The 25,064-nt window shown below is 39.0% G+C and overlaps 2 protein-coding genes across 2 annotated transcripts in view; one reads left to right on the top strand and one right to left on the bottom strand.

Annotated features, from left to right (window-relative positions):
• The window catches only part of LOC138209848 (collagen alpha-1(XIV) chain-like), a 118,595-nt gene that overhangs the window by 82,561 nt on the left and 10,970 nt on the right, over window positions 1-25,064 (top strand). Inside the window, 10 exon segments of the mRNA XM_069168640.1 lie at window positions 536-679; window positions 1,244-1,408; window positions 1,505-1,543; window positions 3,222-3,360; window positions 3,473-3,615; window positions 4,170-4,279; window positions 6,546-6,704; window positions 8,309-8,386; window positions 8,543-8,629; window positions 9,122-9,175. Coding sequence (XP_069024741.1) covers window positions 536-679; window positions 1,244-1,408; window positions 1,505-1,543; window positions 3,222-3,360; window positions 3,473-3,615; window positions 4,170-4,279; window positions 6,546-6,704; window positions 8,309-8,386; window positions 8,543-8,629; window positions 9,122-9,175 — 1,118 coding nt within the window.
• Window positions 19,696-24,280, bottom strand: LOC138209849 (killer cell lectin-like receptor subfamily B member 1B allele C). The gene is made up of 6 exons (XM_069168641.1): window positions 23,968-24,280; window positions 22,718-22,837; window positions 22,027-22,113; window positions 21,817-21,941; window positions 21,121-21,236; window positions 19,696-20,281 (listed from the first exon to the last, which is right to left on the bottom strand). The coding sequence occupies exons 1-6, from the start codon at window positions 24,104-24,106 to the stop codon at window positions 20,146-20,148; spliced, it is 723 nt and encodes a 240-aa protein (XP_069024742.1). The 5' UTR covers window positions 24,107-24,280; the 3' UTR covers window positions 19,696-20,145.

Here is a 25,064-nt window from a genome sequence, read left to right as displayed (position 1 = left end):
AAATAAAAAACACTAATCCTCACTTTGCTGTCAGGGAAGCAACAGTTTGGGGATTTAAGGAGCACTCAATCACCGCTGCAATTACGAATCTGTTTCCCCCGGGGTTTCCCCCGCGGGCCCGCAGAATGTTTGATTAATGGATCTGTTTGGAAAGAAGCTGCTGCTACTCGAGTCTTTTATTGAACTGTAGCAACTAGGCAGGAAACGGAGTCCAAACGGAGTTGTATCAGGACGAATATTAAATGAAAGTAAAGAGGTTGATATACGATTGGAAAAAAAAAAGTAGTGAAAAGAAGCTAAAATCACGTGCTTTGTCAGAGCTAACGGCTGATATAAAACATAAACACCAAAATGGCACGAATGACTTCAATTTCTCTGAACTCCATGAAGAAGCTGAAAATGGATTCAACTTCGTCCTTTTTTTTTTCTTTTTTTTTTTTTACACATTTGACGTGTTTTCGTCTCGCCGGGTCGTTTTATATCTGTCTACTGCTGCTTCGGGTTGGATCGACGGTTCCGTCTTCTGTCCAATCAGGTCGAGCCATACAGCACGTGAAGGAGAACATCTTCACGGCGGAGGGCGGAGTCAGGAGGGGGATCCCCAACGTCCTGGTCGTCCTGACCGACGGACGATCCCAGGACGACGTCAACAAAGTCTCCAAGGAGATGCAGATGGAAGGTAAGAACCACCTCCTTCAGGGTTTTACGGAGCTCCGTAAAACTCACAAATGCCAGGTTTTTTTGGGGGTTAAATTAGAATATACTTGTTGGTAGCTACTTAATGTATTTACTGTTTTCTTTCTATGTCTGTGTGCTGGTGATAGTTGGAGGCATTCTGTTTTTTTTGTCTGTTTGCGTCCTGTTCTCCTCAATATCTCAAAAACACCTCGAGGGAATCTCGTCAAATTTGGCAGAAATGTTAACTCGGACCCAATGATGAGCTGATTAGAGTTTATCAGTGAAAGGTCGCTCTTACCTCATGCCCCGCCCATTTTCGTGAACGCAATGCCAAAACTGAAAAGGAATGACTCAAAATTCTCTAAATGTGAGAATAAAAAAAAAAAAAAATTACAAACACAATTTTGTTTCCTAGTTATATATCTGTGTATTAGAACATCATACTGAACACATGCTGTTGTGTGATGCTGATATTCAAGAACAAGGCTTGATTTTTTTTAAAAATGTTGTACAAACTACATTGAACGGAGTCCTCATTCTTCCTGCGGTTATCCTCCTGTTAAAGGTTACATCGTGTTCGCCATCGGCTTCGCCGACGCCGACTACGGCGAGCTGGTGAGCATCGCCAGCAAACCAAGCGACAGACACGTCTTCTTCGTGGACGACCTGGACGCCTTCAAGAAGATCGAGGAGAAACTGGTGACGTTCGTGTGCGAAGCCGCCACCGCCAGTGAGTAACCGTTGGAAGATCGCCGTCCGGTATCCAGTTCGGTCCAAAGCGCACACGCTTTCCTCATCAAACACATTTTTTTGTTATCTCTCGCAGCTTGTCCATCTGTACCGATGAGCGGCAGCACAACGCCAGGTAACAAGTTCAATGCATGTCGCTTTACTCTAGCCTGTGTGGTGTTCCTGTTAAAAGGGGTTTTTTTTCCTTCTGTTGGAGGTTTCTTCATTTTAAAAGAGAGTTTTTCCTTCTGTTGGAGGTTTCTTCATGTTAAAAGAGAGTTTTTCCTTCTGTTGGAGGTTTCTTCCTGTTAAAAGAGAGTTTTTCCTTCTGTTGGAGGTTTCTTCCTGTTAAAAGAGAGTTTTTCCTTCTGTTGGAGGTTTCTTCCTGTTAAAAGAGAGTTTTTCCTTCTGTTGGAGGTTTCTTCTGTTAAAAGAGAGTTTTTCCTTCTGTTGGAGGTTTCTTCTGTTAAAAGAGAGTTTTTCCTTCTGTTGGAGGTTTCTTCATGTTAAAAGAGAGTTTTTCCTTCTGTTGGAGGTTTCTTCATGTTAAAAGAGTTTTTCCTTCTGTTGGAGGTTTCTTCATGTTAAAAGAGAGTTTTTCCTTCTGTTGGAGGTTTCTTCATGTTAAAAGAGTTTTTCCTGCACTCTAACCTGTGTGCTAAGACGTAGAAACTCAAAACCGAAAGAAGGAACACCGACATGTGAACCAGACAGCAGAACTAAAGTGTTTATTGACGCCCTGAATGCTACGAGGATATATGTTGTTGTTTTTTCATGACAGAATATCTGTTTCCCTCTCGTGTACGTTGATTATTACCATGTAAAGTTTGGTGCTCCGAGAACAGAGGAGTAGAAAACATACCTTGATAGAAAGGTGAGTTTAGCAGCGGCAGCCAGGCGGTGAGCTCTCCAAAAGAGTCTCGCTCTTTTAATTGCTTTTTTTTTTTTCTCCGTGTGCGAGCGTTAACAAGTCGAGCTGCACTGCGAGGTGATGAAACAGCAACAGGAGACGCAGCTCAGAGGCTCAGAAGGACTTTTCAAATATATATATAGGGTTTTATTTTGAAGTGCGTTTAGTTTGTCTCCAAACTTTCTTTTGCCGGATTAGCAGCAGATAATCTGAGCAGAAAGTAAGATGCATGGTTTGAAAGGTTTCGTCCGAAGTCTCTTCATTAATCGGAGGTGTGTTTGCACCTCGGTGGATTGCTGCAGTAGAAATTACTCTTCTCTCTATGTAGATGCATATTACCGTCTTAATAACGCGCTCTTAAAATGACATAAAATCCTACAGCAGATCTCTCCGACAAACCTCAAGAACACGCTTCATTTTAAGACCTGGGCGGGAAAAGCAAGGCGAAATTCATTTATATACCACCAGGCAACACAAAATGTTTTTTTTTTTTAAATGCAGGAAAAGGCACAATCGATAAAACAGAGATACAATCAATAAAAGGCAATCCAGCACACCGTAGCAACGATCAAACGTTTAAAAAAAAAGGTCTTAGAGGCTTCGACTAAAAGCAGTATTTGAACAGAAGGGTCTCTAATTTAGATTTAAAAGTGGTCGGCGATGTCTGAGGTCTCAGTTTCCACGTTCGAGTAGCATGGAAAGCTAAAAGCTGCTTCGCCTTGTTTGGAAGACGATGGTGGGGAAATGGAGCCTTTGGGTGTTTTTGTTTTGTATAAATAATAGATATAAATTATTATAATCTGCAGCAGTAAAGCGGTTAAAGCTGCGTTCAAGGCTCAGCTGGTGGTTTCTGTTGTTTTGAAGGATGCTAATGAGTTCAAAATTCCCTCCCGCGTGTCGTCAGGTTTCCGTATGATGGAGCTGTTTGGGCTGGTCGAGAACCGCTACAGCACCGTCTCCGGCGTTTCCATGGTACCCGGCACCTTCAACACTTTCCCCTGTTTCCACCTTCACAGCGACGCCCTGATCGCGCAGCCCACCAGGTACGCCCGACACGGACGGACTCAAATGAAAAGGAAATCCAGACTGCGTGCCTGGAGAGATAAAATCCTCGCAGTGTTTACCCGCATCTGATGACTCCTCTCCGCCTCGCAGGTACCTCCACCCCGAGGGGCTGCCCTCCGACTACACCATCACCCTGCTGTTCAGGCTGCTGCCCAACACGCCCGAGGAGCCCTTCGCCCTCTGGGAGATCCTCAACAAGAACAATGAGCCGCTGGTGGGAGTCATCCTGGACAGTGAGTCAGCAATTTGTTCCTGTTAAAAGAGAGTTTTTCCTTCTGTTGGAGGTTTCTTCTGTTAAAAGAGAGTTTTTCCTTCTGTTGGAGGTTTCTTCTGTTAAAAGAGAGTTTTTCCTTCTGCTGAAGGTTTCTTCATGTTAAAAGAGAGTTTTTCCTTCTCTTGGAGGTTTCTTCTGTTAAAAGAGAGTTTTTCCTTCTGTTGGAGGTTTCTTGTGTTAAAAGAGAGTTTTTCCTTCTGTTGGAGGTTTCTTCTGTTAAAAGAGAGTTTTTCCTTCCCTCTGTTGGATGCTTTTCTCCCTTAAAGGGGAGTTTTTTTCCTCCTATCTTACGTGGGAATTGTTAAATTGTTTTGTTCCTCTGTATGATGTGGCACTATATAGATAGTAATGAATTGAATTGAATGGAAGGATTTAGTGAAATATGGATTCAATAAAAGTGTTTCCGACATGTCGTCAAGAATATCTTTAATATTTGTACATTCAGGCTTTGTTTTAGGTTTTTTTTCTTTGCAGTTTTTATTACATGTTGTTTGTGTTGTTTTTTTCTTGCAGACGGAGGAAAAACTCTGACCTTCTTCAACAACGACTACAAAGGAGAGTTTCAGACAGTCACCTTCGAAGGGACGGAAATCAAAAAGCTCTTCTACGGCAGCTTCCATAAGGTCAGAAACCCTCCTGTGATGCTGTAGAATATATTCAGAGTATTTACTGAAGTCAAATGTGTGGTTTTTTTGACCATCTAGATTGTTTTTTTTAAATCATCCGGATACAATCTGAATTTGACAAACAAAAAACAGGCTGACTTTTGGTTCCAGTCGTTCATCTGCGTATTATTCACTCGTTTGGTTCAGTGTGTCATCCTTGGCTGCGCTTCCTGCTGTTATTCACGGACTCCCGACGGGCCGCCTGTAGCTCCGTCCTGCCCTGATCCTCAACCCGCTCACCGCCGTGTGCTTGTCAGAGCCGGCGCCGAGGGACCCGCTGACTGATCTGCAGTCGCTTCTGTCTGCTCGCTGTCGGCAGAGATTATCCTGCTTTACCTCCTCACCTTTTGTTCTGCTCAGTGTGGGTGTGTGTTTGTTTTATACTCTACCTGCACTGCCTTCCTGACAAGCTTAGTTTTTAGCATTTCTTCATTCCTGAAAAGCTGACATTTGTAGCGTCCCTTCTGCTTTACAGGACAGTCTCAACAGGTTTTACATTACAGTCCTGCAGCGCTAATTTAAAATGAAAACTTGAGTATCACAAATACATTTTTCTGAGTTTTTATTATAGCAGCGCTGATTCCCGAATTAAGTTTTTTATTCTTTACACCGAGCTTGTAACCAGTTAGCCGTGGGGTTTCATTACCGCCTTAAATCGAGAGTGTACGTACTCTTTTTAATTTTCACAATCAAATATTGTAATTTTCTCTCTCAGATACAATCCAGTATTGAAATCCCATCTGACTTCTGTACTATGTAAAAAAAAATTTTACTTGAATATATAATATATATATATATATATATAAAATATTATAGTATTATCAAATTAAATGACATTTGGATAGCCCAGACTGTCCTGAAAAAAACAAGATACAGAATGACTTGTTCACCCCAAAAATGCCCAAGTTATGAGCTTAAAAGTGAAGGTAGTGAACATACTCTGAAAATCGTAAGAGGGTTCAAAGGGTGAAGGGTGAGATGGAAAACTCTCCTCTTCTGCTGTGTCGAGGGAAATAGAAACGTCTCTCTGCTGACTTCAGTCATGCTTAAATGTCCCATTTTCATTCAGGAATATAGAATGAAAATTACAGAGCAGACCTTTTAGGTTTACAGTCTGTTTTCTTTCTAGCTGCGTGTGTATGTTTTGCATTTTGAATCTTCTCGTGCCAGGACGAATCTGGAACACTTTAATTTGCACTTTCTAAAGCAGAGAAACACACGCACACACACACACACACACACACACACACACACACACACACACACACACACACACACACACACACACACACACACACACACACACACACACACACACACATTCTCACACACACACACACACACACACACACATTCTCACACACAACTCAAGATAATCCAGAAACCTTTTTTCTGTAAATACAGCAATAAACTTATTTTTTTCCTGTTGTACTTATGGAGGAAGCACTTAGTTGTCCATGTTGGTGACAGTGGTACCAGAGTGTGTTGTTATAAATAACGGAGTCACTCGTGGAAATAATTTTAGTCTCAGTGCCGTGTGCTCTGCTATTTTTAAATGTTAAAAATATTATTGTAGATTAAATACTAAAATATTAAACTTATTTGTGTTAACTTATTAACACAATAATAAGTTCTTGGCACAAACATGTCAGCACTCAAATATGCATAAATTCAAAAAGTGAAAAAAAACTCTTAACATGAAGAAACCGCCAACAGAAGGAAAAACTCTCTTTTAACATGAAGAAACCTCCAACAGAAGGAAAAACTCTCTTTTAACATGAAGAAACCTCCAACAGAAGGAAAAACTCTCTTTTAACATGAAGAAACCTCCAACAGAAGGAAAAACTCTCTTTTAACATGAAGAAACCTCCAACAGAAGGAAAAACTCTCTTTTAACATGAAGAAACCGCCAACAGAAGGAAAAACTCTCTTTTAACATGAAGAAACCTCCAACAGAAGGAAAAACTCTCTTTTAACAGAAGAAACCTCCAACAGAAGGAAAAACTCTCTTTTAACATGAAGAAACCTCCAACAGAAGGAAAAACTCTCTTTAACATGAAGAAACCGCCAACAGAAGGAAAAACTCTCTTAACAGCAGATGAAACGTTGGGGAACAGCTCTTCCTCTTTGAACTTGTGTATAAACTTCATAAACAGGTGTTGAGAACTTGAGACGGTAAATATGCAAGTCCACTTAATCACGTTGGACGTTTCCTTTCTTGCAGCTTCACATTGCGATCAGCAAGACGAGCGCCAGAGTGGTGATCGACTGCAAGATGGTGGCTGAGAAAACCATCAACGCGGCGGGAAACATCACCACGGACGGCCTGGAGGTTCTGGGCAGGATGGTCCGCTCCAGGGGGAACAAGGACAACTCGGCACCGGTGAGGAATACACACACACACACACACACACACACACACACACACACACACACACACACACACACACACACTGCTCTTTTCCACCAGCCGCCACCATGAGGCTCGGTGCCTGCCTCTAAGAGGTCGTTGACCCCCGCCACTCATCCTTTTTTTTTCTTTTTTCCTCCTGATTGTACACTTTGCACGCACGTCACCACGGCAACCTCACAGTTCAACAAGCTGCTTGAACCAGAAAACTGCAGAGAGGAAGAACAACTTTAGCTTCTCGGGAGGGATGAACACCTTTTTTTTTTTTTTTTTTGTGCGTCATCTCTCGCGTTCTTCTTTCTACGCTTAATATTTCAACAAGCGGAGACGAGGCGCCCGCTGCGTTTTCAACCCTGATCCTGACTAATGATCTAATTTAACAATTTTAATTAGACAAATGGAAAAAACACAGACATCTGCAGAAAAACATTCAAAGGAGAGCTGAAAACCCGGCTAATCTTTTTTTTCTTTTACACGGGATTATGATTAAAAAGCTTTTGTTTGCACAGCACTAAAATATCTCAAGACATTCAGGGATTTGCAGTCGATCTTCAGTTAAATGCGGTCATGAGAAGAAAAAAAAAACCACTTCAAACTCAAAGTGCTGATTCCCATCAAGTCACGGATTTAAAAATGGGATTTCACCGTTTCATTGTTTGTGGATGCATTTTATAGTTTTTTTTTAACTCCAAAGTTACTGATGTCGAGAAGAGGCTCGTTTGAAATGACGTGTGTCATCTGGAAAGATGAACATAAACTGTTTATAAAAGAGTTTGTAGCTTCCGGCTCTGAAAAATGGTTCCGATCCAGAAGTGTCTTCAGCTGCAATACCAGCGAGTGCCACTAGAGGTCGTCTCCAAAAAGCCTCCGGCTCCATAGACTCCCATTCAACTTCTCTCATCAAATCCAAAGTGAATAAAATGTGTCCATCAGTTATCTCGGTGTTGTTAGCTAAAGTCACTCCTTTTTATTAGTTTTCTGGAGGTCCATCTGAAAATAATCCCTCATTCATTAGAAAAGAAGATTCAAGAAGACCTGTTTTTGGGGGCGTGTCTGTTTGATTGACAGGCCTGTGGTGCAGTCAGGTTACAGCTATCGGTGGGCGGGACGTAGTATCGTCAGGTTTCCAATCAGATCGGTCAGATCCACCGCTGGCTCCTCCCCCAGCTCGTCCAAATATGGTCACTTCCTGCTCCAAACTAGCAAAGTTGGTGAGGAACAGAATCTGAACTGGTGGCTTCGTAACATTCATAAAGCAGCACCACCTACTGGTGTGGAGGGAGAATTACATTCATGAGAAAATCTCAAGCACAACGATCTCCGCAGTATCGAGCAAAAAAAATCCTGAGATATTTCTCTTTTTTTTTGTCTTTGTCTCTAAAGTATGATCTAAGAGAAATATGTTGTTTATTTGTTTTTACAGGGTTTTTCTAAACATTTGTTTGTTTGTGAAATTTGTTTGGCCGGAATTTATCTCCATATGATGCTTCCTGTGATTTTATTACACATTAGATATTATTTACATGCAGTGTAAATGAATGTCTTCTGTATTTATCCTTTGTTACTTCCTCATGCAGTTCCAGCTCCAGATCTTTGACATCGTCTGCAGCACCTCGTGGGCCAACAGAGACAAGTGCTGCGAACTTCCTGGTCTGGTGAGGTCAAAGTTCCTTTTTTGTCGAAGCCTCTTTGTTTAAAATTTTTGTTTGCTCTTTACACATTTCATCTCAATTCCACATCATCACTTTTATTTATTTATTCATTTCTTTATTTATTCTCTGTGCCATCCTCATCATGCTGTGATCATCCAGAGGAAGGAGGTCGACTGTCCGGCCCTGCCCAAAGCCTGCACCTGCACCCAGGACAGCAAAGGCCCCCCAGGCCCTGCTGGACTACCAGTGAGAGACACACACACACACACACACACACACACACACACACACACACACACACACACACACACACACACACACACACACACACCATCTTTTCAATCACTCTGAAGAAACATCAAAACTTTCTCAGCTACACAAAGAATAATGTTGTGTTTATGCATCAGAACATGATGCAGCAGTTTTTACTCTAATAATCAGTCCCTTCAGGAATTCACGGTTTTTTTTTGGTGACCATAAAATTTGTGACGTTAATTATTTGCGATCGCAGTTTTCTGGAGGAACTGATGATACATCCGGCTTCACCCACACATTCACACAGACGGATGAAGACGCACAACATCACCTTCACATCTCACGTTTGAGGTCGCTTCATTTGCTTTGGTTTTCTTTCTCTTTCCACTTCGGGCAGGTTGAGAGTCGTATTTGTGTGTATCAGTCGCGGATGTGTCGACTGCGTGGCGCTAACCTTGTCCCGCTGCTTGTGTTTCTAAACAGGGCGGTCCGGGAATCAGAGGAGCCCGAGGAGACCGCGGAGAGCCCGGCCCGGTGGTGAGTTGTGTTTCTTTATTCGCTGAAAAGCCAAGCAAAACAAAACAGGACATCTTCTGTTTGGATGCTTTCAAAAAGCTCAAAAACACCTGTTTTACCTCTTAAACTTGTGAGTTCAGCTTCAGGAAGTTGTGTTATCGTTGTCTTTTTGTCTGCTTACGTATCAGTAAAGTTCATTATCATAGGAGATTTTTTTTTTCCCTTTCTTTACACAGGTAAGTTTTACTGACAGCCAATCAATCTATTCATATGTTTAAGCCAATATTACTTTTTATTTTTGTTTGTTTGTTTGTAATGCAGCTGTAAGCACACACACACACACACACAAATTTAAACACTCACATTTACAATAAACAAATATCTCTTATTATCACTTATTGTGAAAATCCAAACATGCGTAACAATCAGGTATTTATCACCAGAAAGCTCAGAAACACAACAAAAAACCTAAAATCAGACAAACTGAATGTTTATTGGTTCATAATACTCAAACAGACATGTTCAAATCACAACACAACAATACAGACAACACGGCCTACTTTCATCAAACATGACAAAACAGGAAAACGTGCAACAACAAGAAATATATTCATAAAACTGACATCAGGATATAGATCACATTACAAAACAGTAAAAATAAATTTAAAAACACATTTCAGAATAAACTAAAGCAGGAAAGAAAAATTTTCTCAAAAATTCCGATGTAATTTGGGGAGTTTTTTGTGGTAAAATTTCTGAAATTAGAAAAAGTTGCAATTCGAGAAAAACAAAATTGAAATTTTCTTGTTTACCACCTCCCTGCTAAAAAATAATCTGTACACTTATTTTTGGCAATAAAGTCAGTTTTATTTTGAAAGGCAGCTTTATGATGTACTACTTTTAGCATAGCTTCAGTTCACAACGTTTTTTGCCGAAAAATCGCAGGAATGTTGCAAAATTGCTGCTGCAGGAGATTTTTATGAAAAAATTTTGCAATCCAGATCGTGGAGGGGACTGATCAATAAAACTAGTAACACAGTCAAATTTTACAACATAAAACATTTTCTGAAAATAAAAAAGCAAAATTAACTCAAATCAAAATATCACAAACCAAAGAAGGTAAGTCGTTGTTTCCACCACACATGAATGCAATGCATCATTTATAAAATACACACCAATGCAACAACTTTTTAAACCTTTTTTTTTTGCTTAAAAATCCGAGTTAAACTTTCCAAAGCACCACCAATGTTACATTTCTGTTCTCGTGTCCGTTCTGTGGAACGCTGTAAAAATTCAACGACTACTTCTGGTGTGTTTCGACACGACAGGACTGGTGTCATGATCCTCTCTAGAACTGGTGCTGCAAAGGCCAATCAGATTCCTTCCCCCGCCCCGCCTGGTGTTCAGGTGGAGGTTTCCATCAGGCACACTTCGCGGCTTTCAAAAACTCTCTGCACGTAGTAAAAGACAGATGGAGAAATAAAGCATTACTGTACACGGCGTGTCGTAGATGGAATCTCTGCAATGAATGGAATACGCAGCAGAACTGAGATGACAAGGTTTTTGTTTTGTTTCAGATTGGTAAAATCAGCGTCCAATAATTGTGCTCGAAGTTAAAGTTAAAACGCGATCGTTGCCGTACCGGGCGAGAAATAAACCGGGGACGTTTTCTCAGTTGCAGTTTGGTTCTCCGCCTCGTTTGCGTCATCCTGCGCCGGACTGAAAGTGTTACTGATGTCGGTTCGTGACTCGACGTTGTTCTCTGAAATATCTTGAGAACAAAATAGACAAAAAAACACCAGTGAGCTTCAAATAATTGTTCTTTCAAAGTGCAGTTAAAACGTTCGACTGATTGAGTAGCAACCTTTCTGCTGCTGTCTCAGCACCTGTTGGCGTTTTGTTTTTGGTCGTTTTCCCAAATGAGCAACGATACGACGAGGTGACGTGAAAACCCTGCAGACCGCTGACTGGTCCGAGAGAATCCGACGCTGGTAGCTAGACGAGTTTTTTACGAACTGGCCAACACGATTAATGACAGCCAGGAAAACTACACGGTGGTAATTTGAAGAGGAGCTGACGTTGCTCTGTTTGGTTGCCGACAAAAGCATCCAGCCAGTCGGTGTGTCGCGTCGAAGTTGCATCACTGGCTGGTTTCATGAGATGTTGCTATAGCAACGCTACTATCTGCAGTGGAAAACAAAAACCAGAAAAGTAAAAAAGCTCCAAAAGGTCCTAAAGAAGGAACTCTGGAAACGTTATCAGCTGTAGTTCGGATCTTCGCCTTGTTTACGTCATTCTGTAACAGAAGTTTCATTTAAAATCTCATAACTTTCGTGCGACTGACTATATTTTACCGAATTATCTTTAGAAACAACAGCACATTTTTTGCTTTTAAGTAGTTTTGAAATGCAGCATTTCATTGAAAAAAAATGGCAGACCGTAAATTTTCCCACGATACCTTTCTGTTTCTGCTTCAGCTGGTCGTAGCTGCTGCTCAGGTTGTCGTATCTGTTTTTCAGCTGGTCTCTCTGCAAAGTGACAGAAATATCTGAGGAAAAGTCCAAATAAAACAAATCCAAGTCAAGTTCCTCCAGTACATAAAGTACATAGTAAGCTTTCATAATGAAAATTATTCTTTCAGTTTTTCTCTAACTTTGAATTTATCCTATTTTGTATTCAACTTTTCTTTTTGTATTCCTTTTTTTTATTCTTTCAAATGTTTGAGTCAAAAGTTTCAAAGGATTTTCTTCACACTGAGGAGATAAAAAAAAAAAAACTCCCCTTCAACCTTTTAGATTCACAGGAATTTGTATTCAGTTGCTTATCAGCCTTATTTTTTTTACTGCGTCATGGTGCCGAGAAACGTTAAATAAAAGGCGACAAAACCACAGATAACGACTTGAGAAACGACTTTCACTGTGTCTCTATGGAAAGAAAGCTTCCCCCCTCACAGCGTGGGACACTTCCAGTCAGTATCAGGAAGTAAAACGCTCCCAGAACAAGTCTGAAGTGGATTCTTTTCACCGATGAACACATCCTTTAGCTGCACCGTCCTGAAGAGACAAAATGCAGAGTACACACTTTTTAATTATCGTGTTTAAAGTAACTTTGATCTTGCAACACAGCAAAATAATATAAAATGCAGTTACAGGGACGTGATAATATCGAATCTGGAGGAGAAACGGGTTTTGCACGTTCATTGCTGGACCTTTTTTCAAACATGAACGAGTACGTTTTTTTGAAGACTATACAGTAGATTTGCAGTTGTTTCATTCCTTCCCGTTTTCTGCAACCCAGTATCGGCACGATGGACTTCTTGGATCTCCACCCGACTCTCCTCTCTTTCTCCGGCGTCCTCTCACATTTCTCTGACGTACCTCATGTTCAAACTAACCCGCGGCCATCTTTGAGACCAGCGAGCTTGTTTTTGGCCCCGGCCGTCTTTCTCAGGCAGCTTTCAGCAAAGCACGCCAAGGAAGTGGCAGCAAACCACAAGCACAGATAAAAAAAACAATTAAAAAACAACCCATTTCACATCACCTGCTCATCACAGTTTCTCCAGCCACTTCACTTTGTGTTAAGATAACGTATAGTTTAACGGGGGTCCATGTGCAGAGGAATAAGTTGGAGGGAACTAAATCCGGCAAAATTCCATAAACCCAACTTTAATTGAAAATAGACCAAAAGACAACATAAAAAAATATGTGCTTATTTTTAATTTGATGACGGCAACACGCCTCAAAAAAGTTGGCACAACTGTGTTGCATCACCTCTTCTTTTTACATCGATTTACACAATCACCGCCATCCAATAATATCTTTGGTCTATTTTCAATTAAATATGGGTTTATAGGATTTGTAAATAATAGCATTCTGTTTTTATTAAACATTTTGTAAATGGGGTTGTACTATAACTCTATGAATCAGTTTATTCCCACAAAACAATACATAAAACTGAAATCAGCATGTCCACAAATGAAGAAGTGTTTTTATTTTGATATTATTTATTTAGCAGGGGTTATGTACGACATCACTTGTAAATGTTGCCATGTGTTGAATTATATATGATTTATCTCTGCATCATCATTTCCTCACATCTAAGCTAAAACCACAGACAGAACAACACCAAACACTTAAACCAACACTTGGAAAATAACACAAAGTATTACATCCTAAATATGATTTAAACAAAATGTGTAGACCAGGTTTATATTTAAAAAATGGGTCAAAATCAACTGTTTCCCCATTTAACTGTAAAAAATAAATTTACATTTCACATGGATTTCACTTTCTTTTTAAATAATGCTAAGCATCTTTAAATTTATTACAAATAACTGTTACATTTTCTGTTATCAGTTCCCACTTAAATTTGAATTGCATGAAAAATCAATAAAAAAAGTTTTAGTATTATTGTCAGTCAGTACCTGTGAATCTACAACATGACTGTATTTATACGTGATTTTGTTAGAAAACAAATACATCAAGGAAATTTATTTCACACTAATGTTCATAATGTCAAAAAGTACAAAGCTTTCTAACAGTCACTGCTATTGATTACACAACATGACTGCATGTACATGACAGAGCGAGACACTACAAGGGAGGAATAGATCCAAGCGACCACCTGTCAATTTAAACCGAGCGCACCTAAAACAAAAACAGAGAAACAACCGTCATGTTGACATCAGACTGACTCCCAAATCTGTTCGTTTAATATTCACACTCACCTCTAATCCCTGGATTGTATAGTCTGGTCAACTGGTTGAACTCTCTCTGGAGCTCGTCTCTCTCTAAGTTGAGATTGATGTTTCTGGTTTGCATCTGGCTCAGACTCACAATAAGCTGATCTCTTTGTGTCATCAGATCTTGTTTCTCTGTCATCAGATTTTCTTTATCCAACATCTGGTGAGAACAAACAAGAAAAAAAGGTTAAATTGTAAAGTAATGTTCAGTGTTGAGTTGCAGGTAATTGTAGAATTTGAATGTGCTCCTCACAGCGCGTGAAGATCCCAGCCAGTATCAGGAGGTACAGAACTCCCAGCATGCTGACAGTAGCAGCACACTTGCAGTGGCCTCTTCTGACAGCTTCACGGTGGCTTCGTGGTCCTACGGAGACACCGTGCATCAAAACTTATCTTTCTTAGTACTTGGGACATCGGAGATCCTGGATCATGTGTTGCTTGGGTTATGCTCTTCTGCTAAAGTGGTAATAAATTACAGACCCATTTCCACAAAACATTTGGGACGCTGTGTGTTCCTCATTTCAAAGAATTGTTAAATTGAGATGATTTTTTTTGCAAATCATGAACGCTGCATCATCTTCCTGTTTTTCATACTTACTGACTGCTGTGGACTCGACGTCAGTCTGACTGTGTGTCGGCACGCCGTAGACCTCCACCCGACTCTCCTGGTTTTCGTAGACCTCCCCCCGACTCTCCTGGTTTTCGTAGACCTCCACCCGACTCTCCTGGTTTTCGTAGACCTCCCCCCGACTCTCCTGGTTTTCGTAGACCTCCCCCCGACTCTCCTGGTTTCCCCCCTCCCTCCCTCTGATGTATTTCACCTTCAAAGTCAAACCTGGCGCTTGTATATCAGCAGACATCCTGAGAGGTGAAAGAAGCTGCAACTCTAAAGTAAGCCAGCTGACGCCTCTCTTGGTCGTTTCCCTTCGAGTAACTTCTTTGAAACGGGGAGGGTCAAGGAAGTACCGCAAACCACAAACCACAAGCACTGAGGTGCACGCAGCACATCTATGTTTCTGGCACGGTAACCGTTACGTGCAGCGACGACGGCGAGGAATCACTGAGGACTCAAACTGTGAATAAAAACGCTCACAGATCATTTTTCATTTACCTGAAATGTGCTGGTTTTTAATGTCGAGAGCACATTTGAAAAACAATCTTTGACCGACGGCGCTTTACGCAAACGCAGGACCGTCCTCGCTCCTCCGATGAGGAGATTCGTGTTGATACCAGGAGTAGCTTCTACTCAGGATCAGATACGAGCTGCAGCTCGTGAGTTTGAAACTCGTTATCCTGTTTCTATCTCCTGACTGAGGCCTCGGCGTTAAACTCCGTGAGCGGCTCGGCTCAGACAGGATTTCCTTCTTCATGGTGCTGATAAAACCGCCATGTTGAAGGTTGAAACCGAACCATAGAAAGAACCAGATGTATGAGGCGTTTTTCTTTTACAGCAACATTTTGAATAAGAGTTGAAATAGTTCATTAATGTCATGAGTTTGTAATGTTGTCCTTTCAGGGGACATTTAGTAATTCATTAAAAATCTGAAATCAGATCATTCTGTGTGAACACTGAGGTGTTGTTTGCGTCAACTACAAGTCAAGTGAAGAAAATCAAAACCTCTATCGTACTTTACTGAACTGTAGTGAAGCCAGATCTGAAACTAAATATTTCAAACTTTAAGATGCCAAATAATATCACAGTGTAAATGAATATATGGTCCAATTTTAGTTATTATACAAACACTCCATAACAATCAGTTTATTCCTGCAAAAAAATGCATCAAACTAAATTTAAATGAAGACGAAGGAAGACGTGTTTTTAATTTGGTCGTATTTATTTATCTGATTTATCTCGACATCCACGCTCACATCAAAGCTAAAAACAAGGAAACAGAACAAAATATTTGACGACACACCGGAAGTGTAACAACACAATTGGTTGTTTTTTATTTTATCACCAGTATTTTAAACTCTTTATAAACTTTTTAACTGTTAACAACAAAAACGACACCAGTTTAGCACACATCATGTCATTACATCAAGTTAGCAGAAGGATGGAGGGTGAAATGTCTCCTCAGTGGCGTCATCAGTAAATCCTCTTATCTGGGGATCCGATGTTTCGTGTTGTGAGTCCACGCCTGCACAACTACAGCTTATTAAATATGTTGAAATGTGTCCATGTGGTTTTACATTCATGTGCTTCTTGTTGTCTTCCACTACTTAAACATATGTTGCTGTGGAACAAAATATTAGATCATCTCTATCACAAAATATGATTTAACGACATTATGATTTCACCACTAAAGGGCCTGTTACAATGGAAATGATTTTAAAAAAAAATACATTAAAATACTGAAAGTTACAAATTATTTGATGACATCAGACGCCCACCGTCTACAAACCAATCAATGTCAAGTATAGGAAAACACAGATCATGTTCGTCATGACAACCAGAAGTAGATGATGATGACAGGATGAAGGTGATGACGACACCTGTTGTGTCTGAGTGTAGTTTGTTAGTAACACAGGTGATCGGTTCCTTTTTGATTGTTAGTCAGGTCTTTGTGTTCTCGGTGCTTTTGCTGGCTGTAATTGAAGTTATCTTCATCCTGAATGAATCCCTGAGTTTCCCTTTTCCATTCTGTTTTCTATATTTCTTCTTTTTCATCTCATTGACCCTCTCTGGGGATGTGAAAAACGCTCTAAAACTGCAACGTGAAACCAAAACTAACCAGATCAAATATTTACAATGTAAAAACAACAACATGAAGCTCCAGTCCAGTTGGACCCACAACATCACTAAAGAATTACACAACGATGAGAACTTATGGAAAGCACATCATGAACAAGGAAAATAATAGAAGATGAATCAGAGGATCATGCAGAACACTTTTCTAGTCTTTGTTCATCAGTCCAACACTTCTCACCACTCGGTCATTCAGAGCAGGAAATCTATTTCTCACAGATCCAGTTATTAGTACTATAATAACCTAGAGTCCATTCTCCTTGATCATTGCAACACACTGCATAGTACCGGTAATTATCATCTTTACGTCCTTCTGGCCAAAACCTGTGAAGAAAAACAACATAATCTTAAAGTGTGCTGAAACTGATTATTATCTCCTTCAAATAGATGTCTTAAAATATTTTCTAGATTCCTTTGATATCATTTTTCGGGAATTTTCAGAGCTGTCAATCAGAATAAATTATTGGTTGAAGTCTGGATTTCAGGGATGTTGTTGCAGTACCTCAGCTGACCAGCAGGAACATTTGTTGATAAAGCTGCTCTTTCAATTAGTCCCTGGGACTTATGGTCAGATTGATTTTTGTTCCCTCAAATGTTCTTAACTTTTCTAAACACCAGAGAAGAAGAGACATGTATTCTCTGACATGGTTTGGGTGGACAAACTGTGCAGAACAATAATTCAACAAACTGAACAAACTGAACTTTAGCAGCTGACAGTTTGAACATTTTTGAATGGTGACTTCTGAAAACTGAGTTGTTGTAACTCGACCTCATCACAGACTGCAGATGAAGAGTTCAGGATCAGCTGTTCATTCAAAGAAGGATTATTTCCTGATTCACTGATCTGAAATAGAAACAAAAAAAAGTGTCTCACGTCTCATTCAGCGGTGATCCGTCCACCCATGTCCATGTCCATTCTCGTCCAGTTGATGTCCATTTTCCATCAGTGCCTTTTAGACCAATCCAGGACGTTCCTTTCCTACCCAGTCCACGGACAAACTCCTAGTTCATGGGAGACAAAAACTCTTTCCAGTCTTAATTTATTGTATTTCTGTTTTAATAACATACAGAAGAAATAACAAATTCTCTTCCGCAAAAATCTGAAATACTCCCAAAAAAGAATTAATATAATTTCAACTGTTGTTGGAGTAATTACTAAAGTTCAAATTTAGTTTTATTCAAAGAAAAATAAAAAATAAGATATACGTGTTTTAAGGATTATTTCCATATAATTTAATTTTCCTCTCTAAATTCGTCTCCTTAGTGTTTCATATATCCAGAAGTCTTTGAATCAGACAGATTTTAAAAGTTGATCTCATTTCAGCTGTCGATGTTTGTAACTAAAACATGACTGGATGAAAGAAAGGACCTGGTTATGCTGCTTTTTCAATGTTCTCACATGTTCTAGTAAATCTAGAATTTTCATCAGTGACGTAAAAATAAGTTTTAAAATATTTCCTTTGATTATAATTTTTGTACAATGTGTGTTTAAAAAGTTCAGAGAGAGAGAGAGAGCGTCTAAAACTACCAAACAATGAGCCTGATTTAAATCTGGCCGCCATCTCAGTGAGCTTTCTGATCAAACCTTGAATATGAACTATTTATCTTCCTCTATCTTACTTTAAAGTAAAACTGATGTTAAAAACTTTTCTTACCTTCAATCGTGTCCTTCAGTTTCTTTACTTCCTCTTGTAGCTGACTGTTATTTTTACTGAGTATTTCATAACTGCTCTCTAGCTGAATGCTGTTGACTCTCATGTCTTAAAAACAACAATAATTAATAAAACAGTAAAAACGATAAAACAATATTTAGGTTTTCAAGGCAAAGTATGAATCTTGTATTTGCTCAATTACTGTATTTTAAATCATTACTCACCTCTAAGTTCAACCTCTAACTTGGTCTGCAGGTGGTTGATTTTCAAAGTCACTGAAATATATTTGTAAAAAAAACAAAAAGAAAAAAAAAACAACAACAACAGAATCCTTTAATAAACAGAAATGAAACACTTCCTATCAGAAATCAATTTCAGCCTTTAAAACTGGAGCTTTTTATTTGGTTCAGCTACTGTCCTTCATACTAGTCTTACAAATCTTTGTCCAAACTACTTTTATCTTCGCTCCTCCAACCCGGTATCACGGCAAAGCGTGAAATAGACACACACCTCCACCACAGGAAAACGTGAGATGGCCACGCTTTGGCCTCTCCAGGCGTGACAGTTTCACGTTTTCCTGTAGTGGAGAAAAATGAAACCTGCTGCACGTGAAATCACATGTGGTGAAATCATAAACGTTCAGGTGGACAGGATTTGAATGCCACGAACAGGAAAGCATGATTTTACATCATATTGAAGCGTCTTAATGTCACGCCGTTCACTCACCTCCTTCTTGTGGTGGAAAATCGGTTCCATCATCTCCGATATCGCCCGCACTCTGGTAGATATCCACCTCCCTGTCCTCCCTCTCTGCTGCATCCTGCTGCACCTTTCTGTTGTATCGGACCTTCTTAGAGAAATCTGGCACAGCATAGATATCGACGGACATCCTGAGACGGTTTAAAGAGCGTCTGCGCTCGTCTTCCTGTGACTCTACCGGTTTTAATTCATGCAGCTGCGATGCTCGCGGACCGATCGCTGCCGTCAGTGTAATAAAAAACGTGTAACTCCTCTGACATGAGCTGCAAACAGGTCGGCATGAAAACAGGAACTCAGTGCGTTTTTTCTCTTTGCTAAAAAAAAAAAAAAGGGGGACGATTGGAGATTTCTGTCGGCCAACAGCCCGACGTCAACACACACATTCACAGTTTGGAAGAGAAACAGGAAATGTTTAAGGTGACAGGTTGTTGTTTTTCTGTTGCCTGACAGAGAACGAAAAACACTGAAAAAGAATTTGACTTCTGAAACTCCACTTTTTGGCTGCAAATTGAAAACCGTTGCTCTCAAATTCTTAATTCTGTGACCAACGCAATCATTTTGTTCTCAGTTTATATATTTTTAATTACAAACTTGATGTTTTGATTGCGGTGCAAAAAACATTTTTCTTTTGTTTTTTGTTTTGCTTTCACGGTAAAGACACAAAAATACCTTCATAGACTTTTTTCTATTGCCCCAAAAATTTGACCCCAAAATTGGAAATCACAAATGTTCAGCTACCAGCGGTCAAAAAAACATTTGTAACTCAAGTCTTGATGTTGATTATAATACTGGAATACTTCCTCGTGAAGGTTGAATATTGAATATTATATTCCAGTCCTGCTAATACCTCCTAAATCCTAAACGCTGGTCCTTTAAGGTTTTGAAAAAAAACCACACAAACAAACATCAGTTTCATTATAACATTTTGGTTTTTTGTACATTTCACTGATGACATTCAGTTCTTTTTCTCACGTTTGCCTTTATTACGGTATCTTTTAAGAAAAGGACAGAAGTAAGCGTGAGGAGAGAGAGAGGTTGAACGACCTTCACCACGAGTCTTCGGCAGATTCGTGGCGCTCGTGTCAGATTGAGGTCACTGAGAAGCTTTGACCTGCTTCTCACAGATCCAGTGTTTCAATCCATCCACCGCTTTGTTCCAGTTTCCTTCCAGATCAATATATACTTTTAAACCTCGCGGGGCGTTTACCGCCACGTCTTTTTTCCAGCCCCTATCGAACAAACACAGCAGATTATTCATGTACGATTTTTTTTTTTTAACTGGCAAAAAATTCTCCTTTTGAATTATTTTTGTTTTTTTTGTTTTTCATGAACTACTTCTTTTTTTACCCAACTGAATACTTGGGTTTTTTTCAGTTTGAGGATTAATTAATACAGTATGAAAATATAAAATAGTATAAAATTATTGGATTGCAAACAAATTTGCTCTCAAGGTTTTGTTAGTTTTTGGTCACACAATTAAGAATTGTGCTTCTGAAATGCGACTTTTTGGCTGCGAATTCAAAACCTTTGCTCTGAAATTATTATTTCTGTGACCAAAAGTGACAAAAGTGTAAAGAGCAAATTTGTTTGCAATGCAATAATTTTATTGTCAGTTAATATATTTTTGCTTTCGAAACTTCTTTTTTTGTTTGTTTGCATTATAAAGACACAAAAATACCTTCATAGACTTCTTTCTTCTTTTTTTTCCGGGCAGAAATTCTATTTTTCTTAGTTTTTTTTTCTTTGTCTTTCACGAACAATTTTTTTTACCCAAGTGAATATTTTCTTCTTTTTTAGTTTGAGGATTAATTAATACAGTATGATGGTTAATATGGGCCCGTTGGTGCCCTCGTGTGGTGTAGTGGTAGAAGACGACTTTATTATCGGTTGCTTCCAAGATTCTAGATCAGTGGGTTCAATCGCTTCTGCATTCAACTACTTTGATTTAGATTGCATGAGGACATTCAGAATAAAATGTTTTCTTCTTTTTATTTCACCTAACTATTAAGCAATGATCTTCATATATTGTAATTTTTGTATTTAAAAAAAAAGGTGTAAAATTTCTCACCGATATGTTGGACGTGAACCGTCCACCCACTTCCAAACGGCGGTCCAATCAGGAGATGTCACCGATTCCAGACCGATCCAGGACTCTCCATATTTATTCAGTTTACAGAAAAAATCCTGATAATTAAAAGCCTAGATTATTATTTTTGTAATTGTGCACCATACAGATAGCTAGTTACATATGTGTGTCACTGGTTTCAGTTCAGAAAATAGTCACCAAAAAACAAATTCGCAAAACTTAAACTGCGATTGCATAAAAAAATTATATCAAAACAAAAATGTAATCAGTAGAAAGTTTGAAACTTTGTGACCCGTTCAAACTTTGAATGACGTTTTTAACTGTAAAGTATGCCAGAGCTTTAAGGGCTCCAAAAAACACAGTTACAATTTCCCTTTCATTTGAATAGGGAGAAAATTCAGTTGGTTTTTTTTGTCACAAATTTAGTTAGACACCGAATCGCTACCAAAAGTCGTAAATGCACATTTTGATGTATTTATTTTATTTTTTTTGTATGTGTTTTGTTGACACGCTAATTTCCACATGACTAACGAAGAAACACAAACTACGATACAAAACACGGGATGTGTGTTTTGGCTTTTTTTGACCTTTGTCTCCTCATAAAACTTTTCATAACTTCTCAATTTAAACATCATAGAACAACAGTTTATGGCTTTAATCGTGAGACACGACACTTACATGTTCATTTTTGTTGTTTATTATCAGCAGATCTGCGCCTCTTCTCTGACAGTCCGCCCTGCTCTCCGTCCAGTTTTTCTTCCCAGGCGACATGTAGTAATAACTGCTTTGAATTAGCTTCCACTCTTCAAGAAATAATCAAAACAATTTCAAATCATGTCACGACACGACGGTTTAATTTCAGATGGTTTCTTGTTCAACATTTCTCACCTGAAATGTTCGTGGTTGTCTGGTTTTCTTTTCCCCACCGGCAGCAACTCTCGTTCAGCTTGAGCTGGTTTTCTTTCAAATTGGCTGCTGTATCTCGTGAAAACCAAGAAAATCAGTGCAGTTATGTGAAAAGAAAAAACTATTTCATAAAAGTTTTTGGCGACTCGTGATGTACGAGGTGCGATCAAAGTTCGGAGACGCGGAGCACGGCAGGACGAGCAGGAGGAAGTAATAAACTCGTTGGGTTGGTAACTGGTTGGTAACTCAAATTTAGCAGAAATGACCTGTTTATATTTGTTTGTTATCATAGTCAACTGATTATTAACTTCAATAGTTTTAGCAAATTAGCTGTTTGTTAACTTGAGTTTAGCACGTTTTTAGCTAAATTAGCTGTCTGTTAGTTTTTTTCCTCCCCATCCCTCTTATTCACTGAGATTTGTCTCCCTGCACCCTCTTTACCCCCACCCCACCCAAAACATTTCTTTACATTAAATCTGATGTTTCTCTGCTCAAGTTTCACAAATCACAAATGTGGTCTTTTTTTGTGTGTGTGTGACCAGGGCGTAAACACGGGTGCTGAGTTTTGAGATTTATTGCTTCTTCCTGCTCGGTAAGCATCGTTGCAGATAACAAGAAAAACAAGCCTCTGAACCTTTTTGATCTACCCTCTAAAGTAAGGTGGAGTCCTTACAGAGGTTGTACAGGACGATAATCCAGACGAGCAGCAGGAGACACACGAGACCAAGAGTCAGTGCAGCAGCTCTGAAAGGGTTTCTTTGCACGACCGAAAGATGCTTCTGGGGGGTCGTTCCTACGGAGGCAAAGCAAAACAACACAATTTCATTTACGCGTATTTGTTCTTTTTTTTTGTTTTGGGTCACAAAACATCACAACCTACAAAAACCCATCACGCTAAAGTCATATCTGTCAGATTCATTTCTAATTCAGTGAAATGCAGATTGTGCTAAACAGCTAGTAAATAATTCTTAGAATATACCGTAATTTAAGAATTTGAAAAAAGAATGTATAGTTCTTGAACTAAAAATATACAAAAATGCTTAATTAATATAAGTATGAAGGGAGAGTTATTTTAAAAGTCAGCGCTGAGTAGTGCTTTAGGGTTTTTTTCTCGAGTGTAAAGGAATCTCCATGTTAAGAGTGTTTTGTAAAAGCACCACGAGAGGTCGCTGGTGTTGAATAGACAGGAAGGAGAGGGGCGGAAGGGGGCTTACAATAATGATCATAACAATAATGAATGCACATTCAAGCAATTTCCACAGTATTTGTGGGAGCTTGAAATTTAGCAAAATTCCCGCAGAACTTTCTACAATTTTTTTTTGACATTAATTAAACAGTATTATAGCTCTTATTGTGACAGTCATAAATGTCATAAAAAAAAACGAATTCAGTGAAATGCAGATTGTGCTAAACAGCTAGTAAAAAAAAGAAAGAATAATTATTAGAATATAAGGAAACTTAAGAATTGAAATTTAATTTTATAGTTCTTAAATTAAAAATATGCAAAAATGCTCAATTAATATAAGTATGAAAATGCACAAGTAGCTCTAAACAGAAATGAACTGTACTGAATGTTACAATTGTAAAGTTGATGCTAAATCTTGTAGAGGCTCTTGTGCAGATATTTTATTGTGTTTTATTAGCATATTTAGATCGATCGATAGATAAAACGTTATTAATCCCACAGTGGGGAAATTTTAGTCATCGCAGCAGCATAGAAACACAGTTAAAAAAAAACTGCACACAATAAGAAAAATATTACAAACACAATAAAAAAATAAGATAGAAATAAAACATTTTAGAATATAAATATTTACATAATATTTATTTTCACTATCTTGTACAAATATGATTCATAGCAAAATCTCAAGTTTAAAAACTGTTGTTTTTTTTTTAGTTTCTTTGAGAGTTTTTGACGCTCACCTCCATCCGGTGTCGAACCAGCATCCTGAGCGTCTCCCCTCTCATAGATGTCGATCAGCTGCTCCAGCCTCACCCCTCCGGTTCTTTCGCAGAAGGTCACGTTTAACATCGAATTCGGGTCCTCGTAGATGTTGAACATTTTTTTTTTTTTTTTAGATGTGCAGAAACTGAAAAGTATTTTTCTTTTTTTTGTCTCAGCTGTATCAGTTTGTATCCTTCCAAAAACAAAATGGTTTTCTTTTTGCGAAGCAGATTTTTGATGCTCGTGGTTTGTGGCTGTAAGTCGTTAATATAACTTTGTTCTCCGATGCTGCTGCTGCTGTGTGTGTGTGTTTCTCTGTCTCTCTGATTCTGTACGTACTGGTGAGGTTTCAACAGGAAGTGTTGAGGAAGTTAGGGCAGGAAAACACACAGACACACCATCAAACTTTAATCACAGAAAAGTTTAAAAACACCCATGTAAGTGCTCGATTTGTTTGTATTTTAATCATCGTTTGGACTCGTGAAAACCTTTTATCAAATGTTTTCTTTCACAATTCGAGTTGTTTTCAGTATATTTTAATACACTCAAAAACACCTGATATGAATCCCGTTGATGCAACACGTACGAAGAACATTTGACGTCTTTGTTTCCTCTGTACCATCGTTTGAGATTATCAGATGTTACAACCAAGATTAGGCTTCATCGACCAATAGGACGCTGTTTGAAGGTCACGTGTCGCATGTTGGTGCGTTGATGGAGGGACTCACGATGGAGGGGTGGGGGTTTTACAAAAGCAACTTAAAAAAAAAAATCAACCGTTACGACTCTGTTTGTTATTAGATTGTAAAACTCGTACATAACTTTAACTGGATTTTCACGTCGAGTTCATAAATGTGAGCAGCTGGCAGGACGTTAAATGACGCGACACCACAAGAGACCCGGTTGGAAAGTCTTAACTTTTTGATATGGACGAGTCGAGATAAAGATCAGATTTTTCAGCAGCGCCCACATCTGCAGTCCGTTCAAATATATTTCCGAGTTATCTTTAAAGTCAGCACGAGATTAGTGTTTAAAGTTTTCTTTTCTCAAGTGTAAATTAATCTGCATGTTGAGG

This window comes from Embiotoca jacksoni, unplaced genomic scaffold, assembly GCF_022577435.1.
Source record: "Embiotoca jacksoni isolate LCO1_2020_lvr unplaced genomic scaffold, fEmbJac1.0.p SCAF_41, whole genome shotgun sequence".
Taxonomy (NCBI): domain Eukaryota; kingdom Metazoa; phylum Chordata; class Actinopteri; family Embiotocidae; genus Embiotoca; species Embiotoca jacksoni.
Note: the sequence above shows the minus strand (reverse complement) of the source record. Positions and strands in the feature narration are given on the sequence as shown.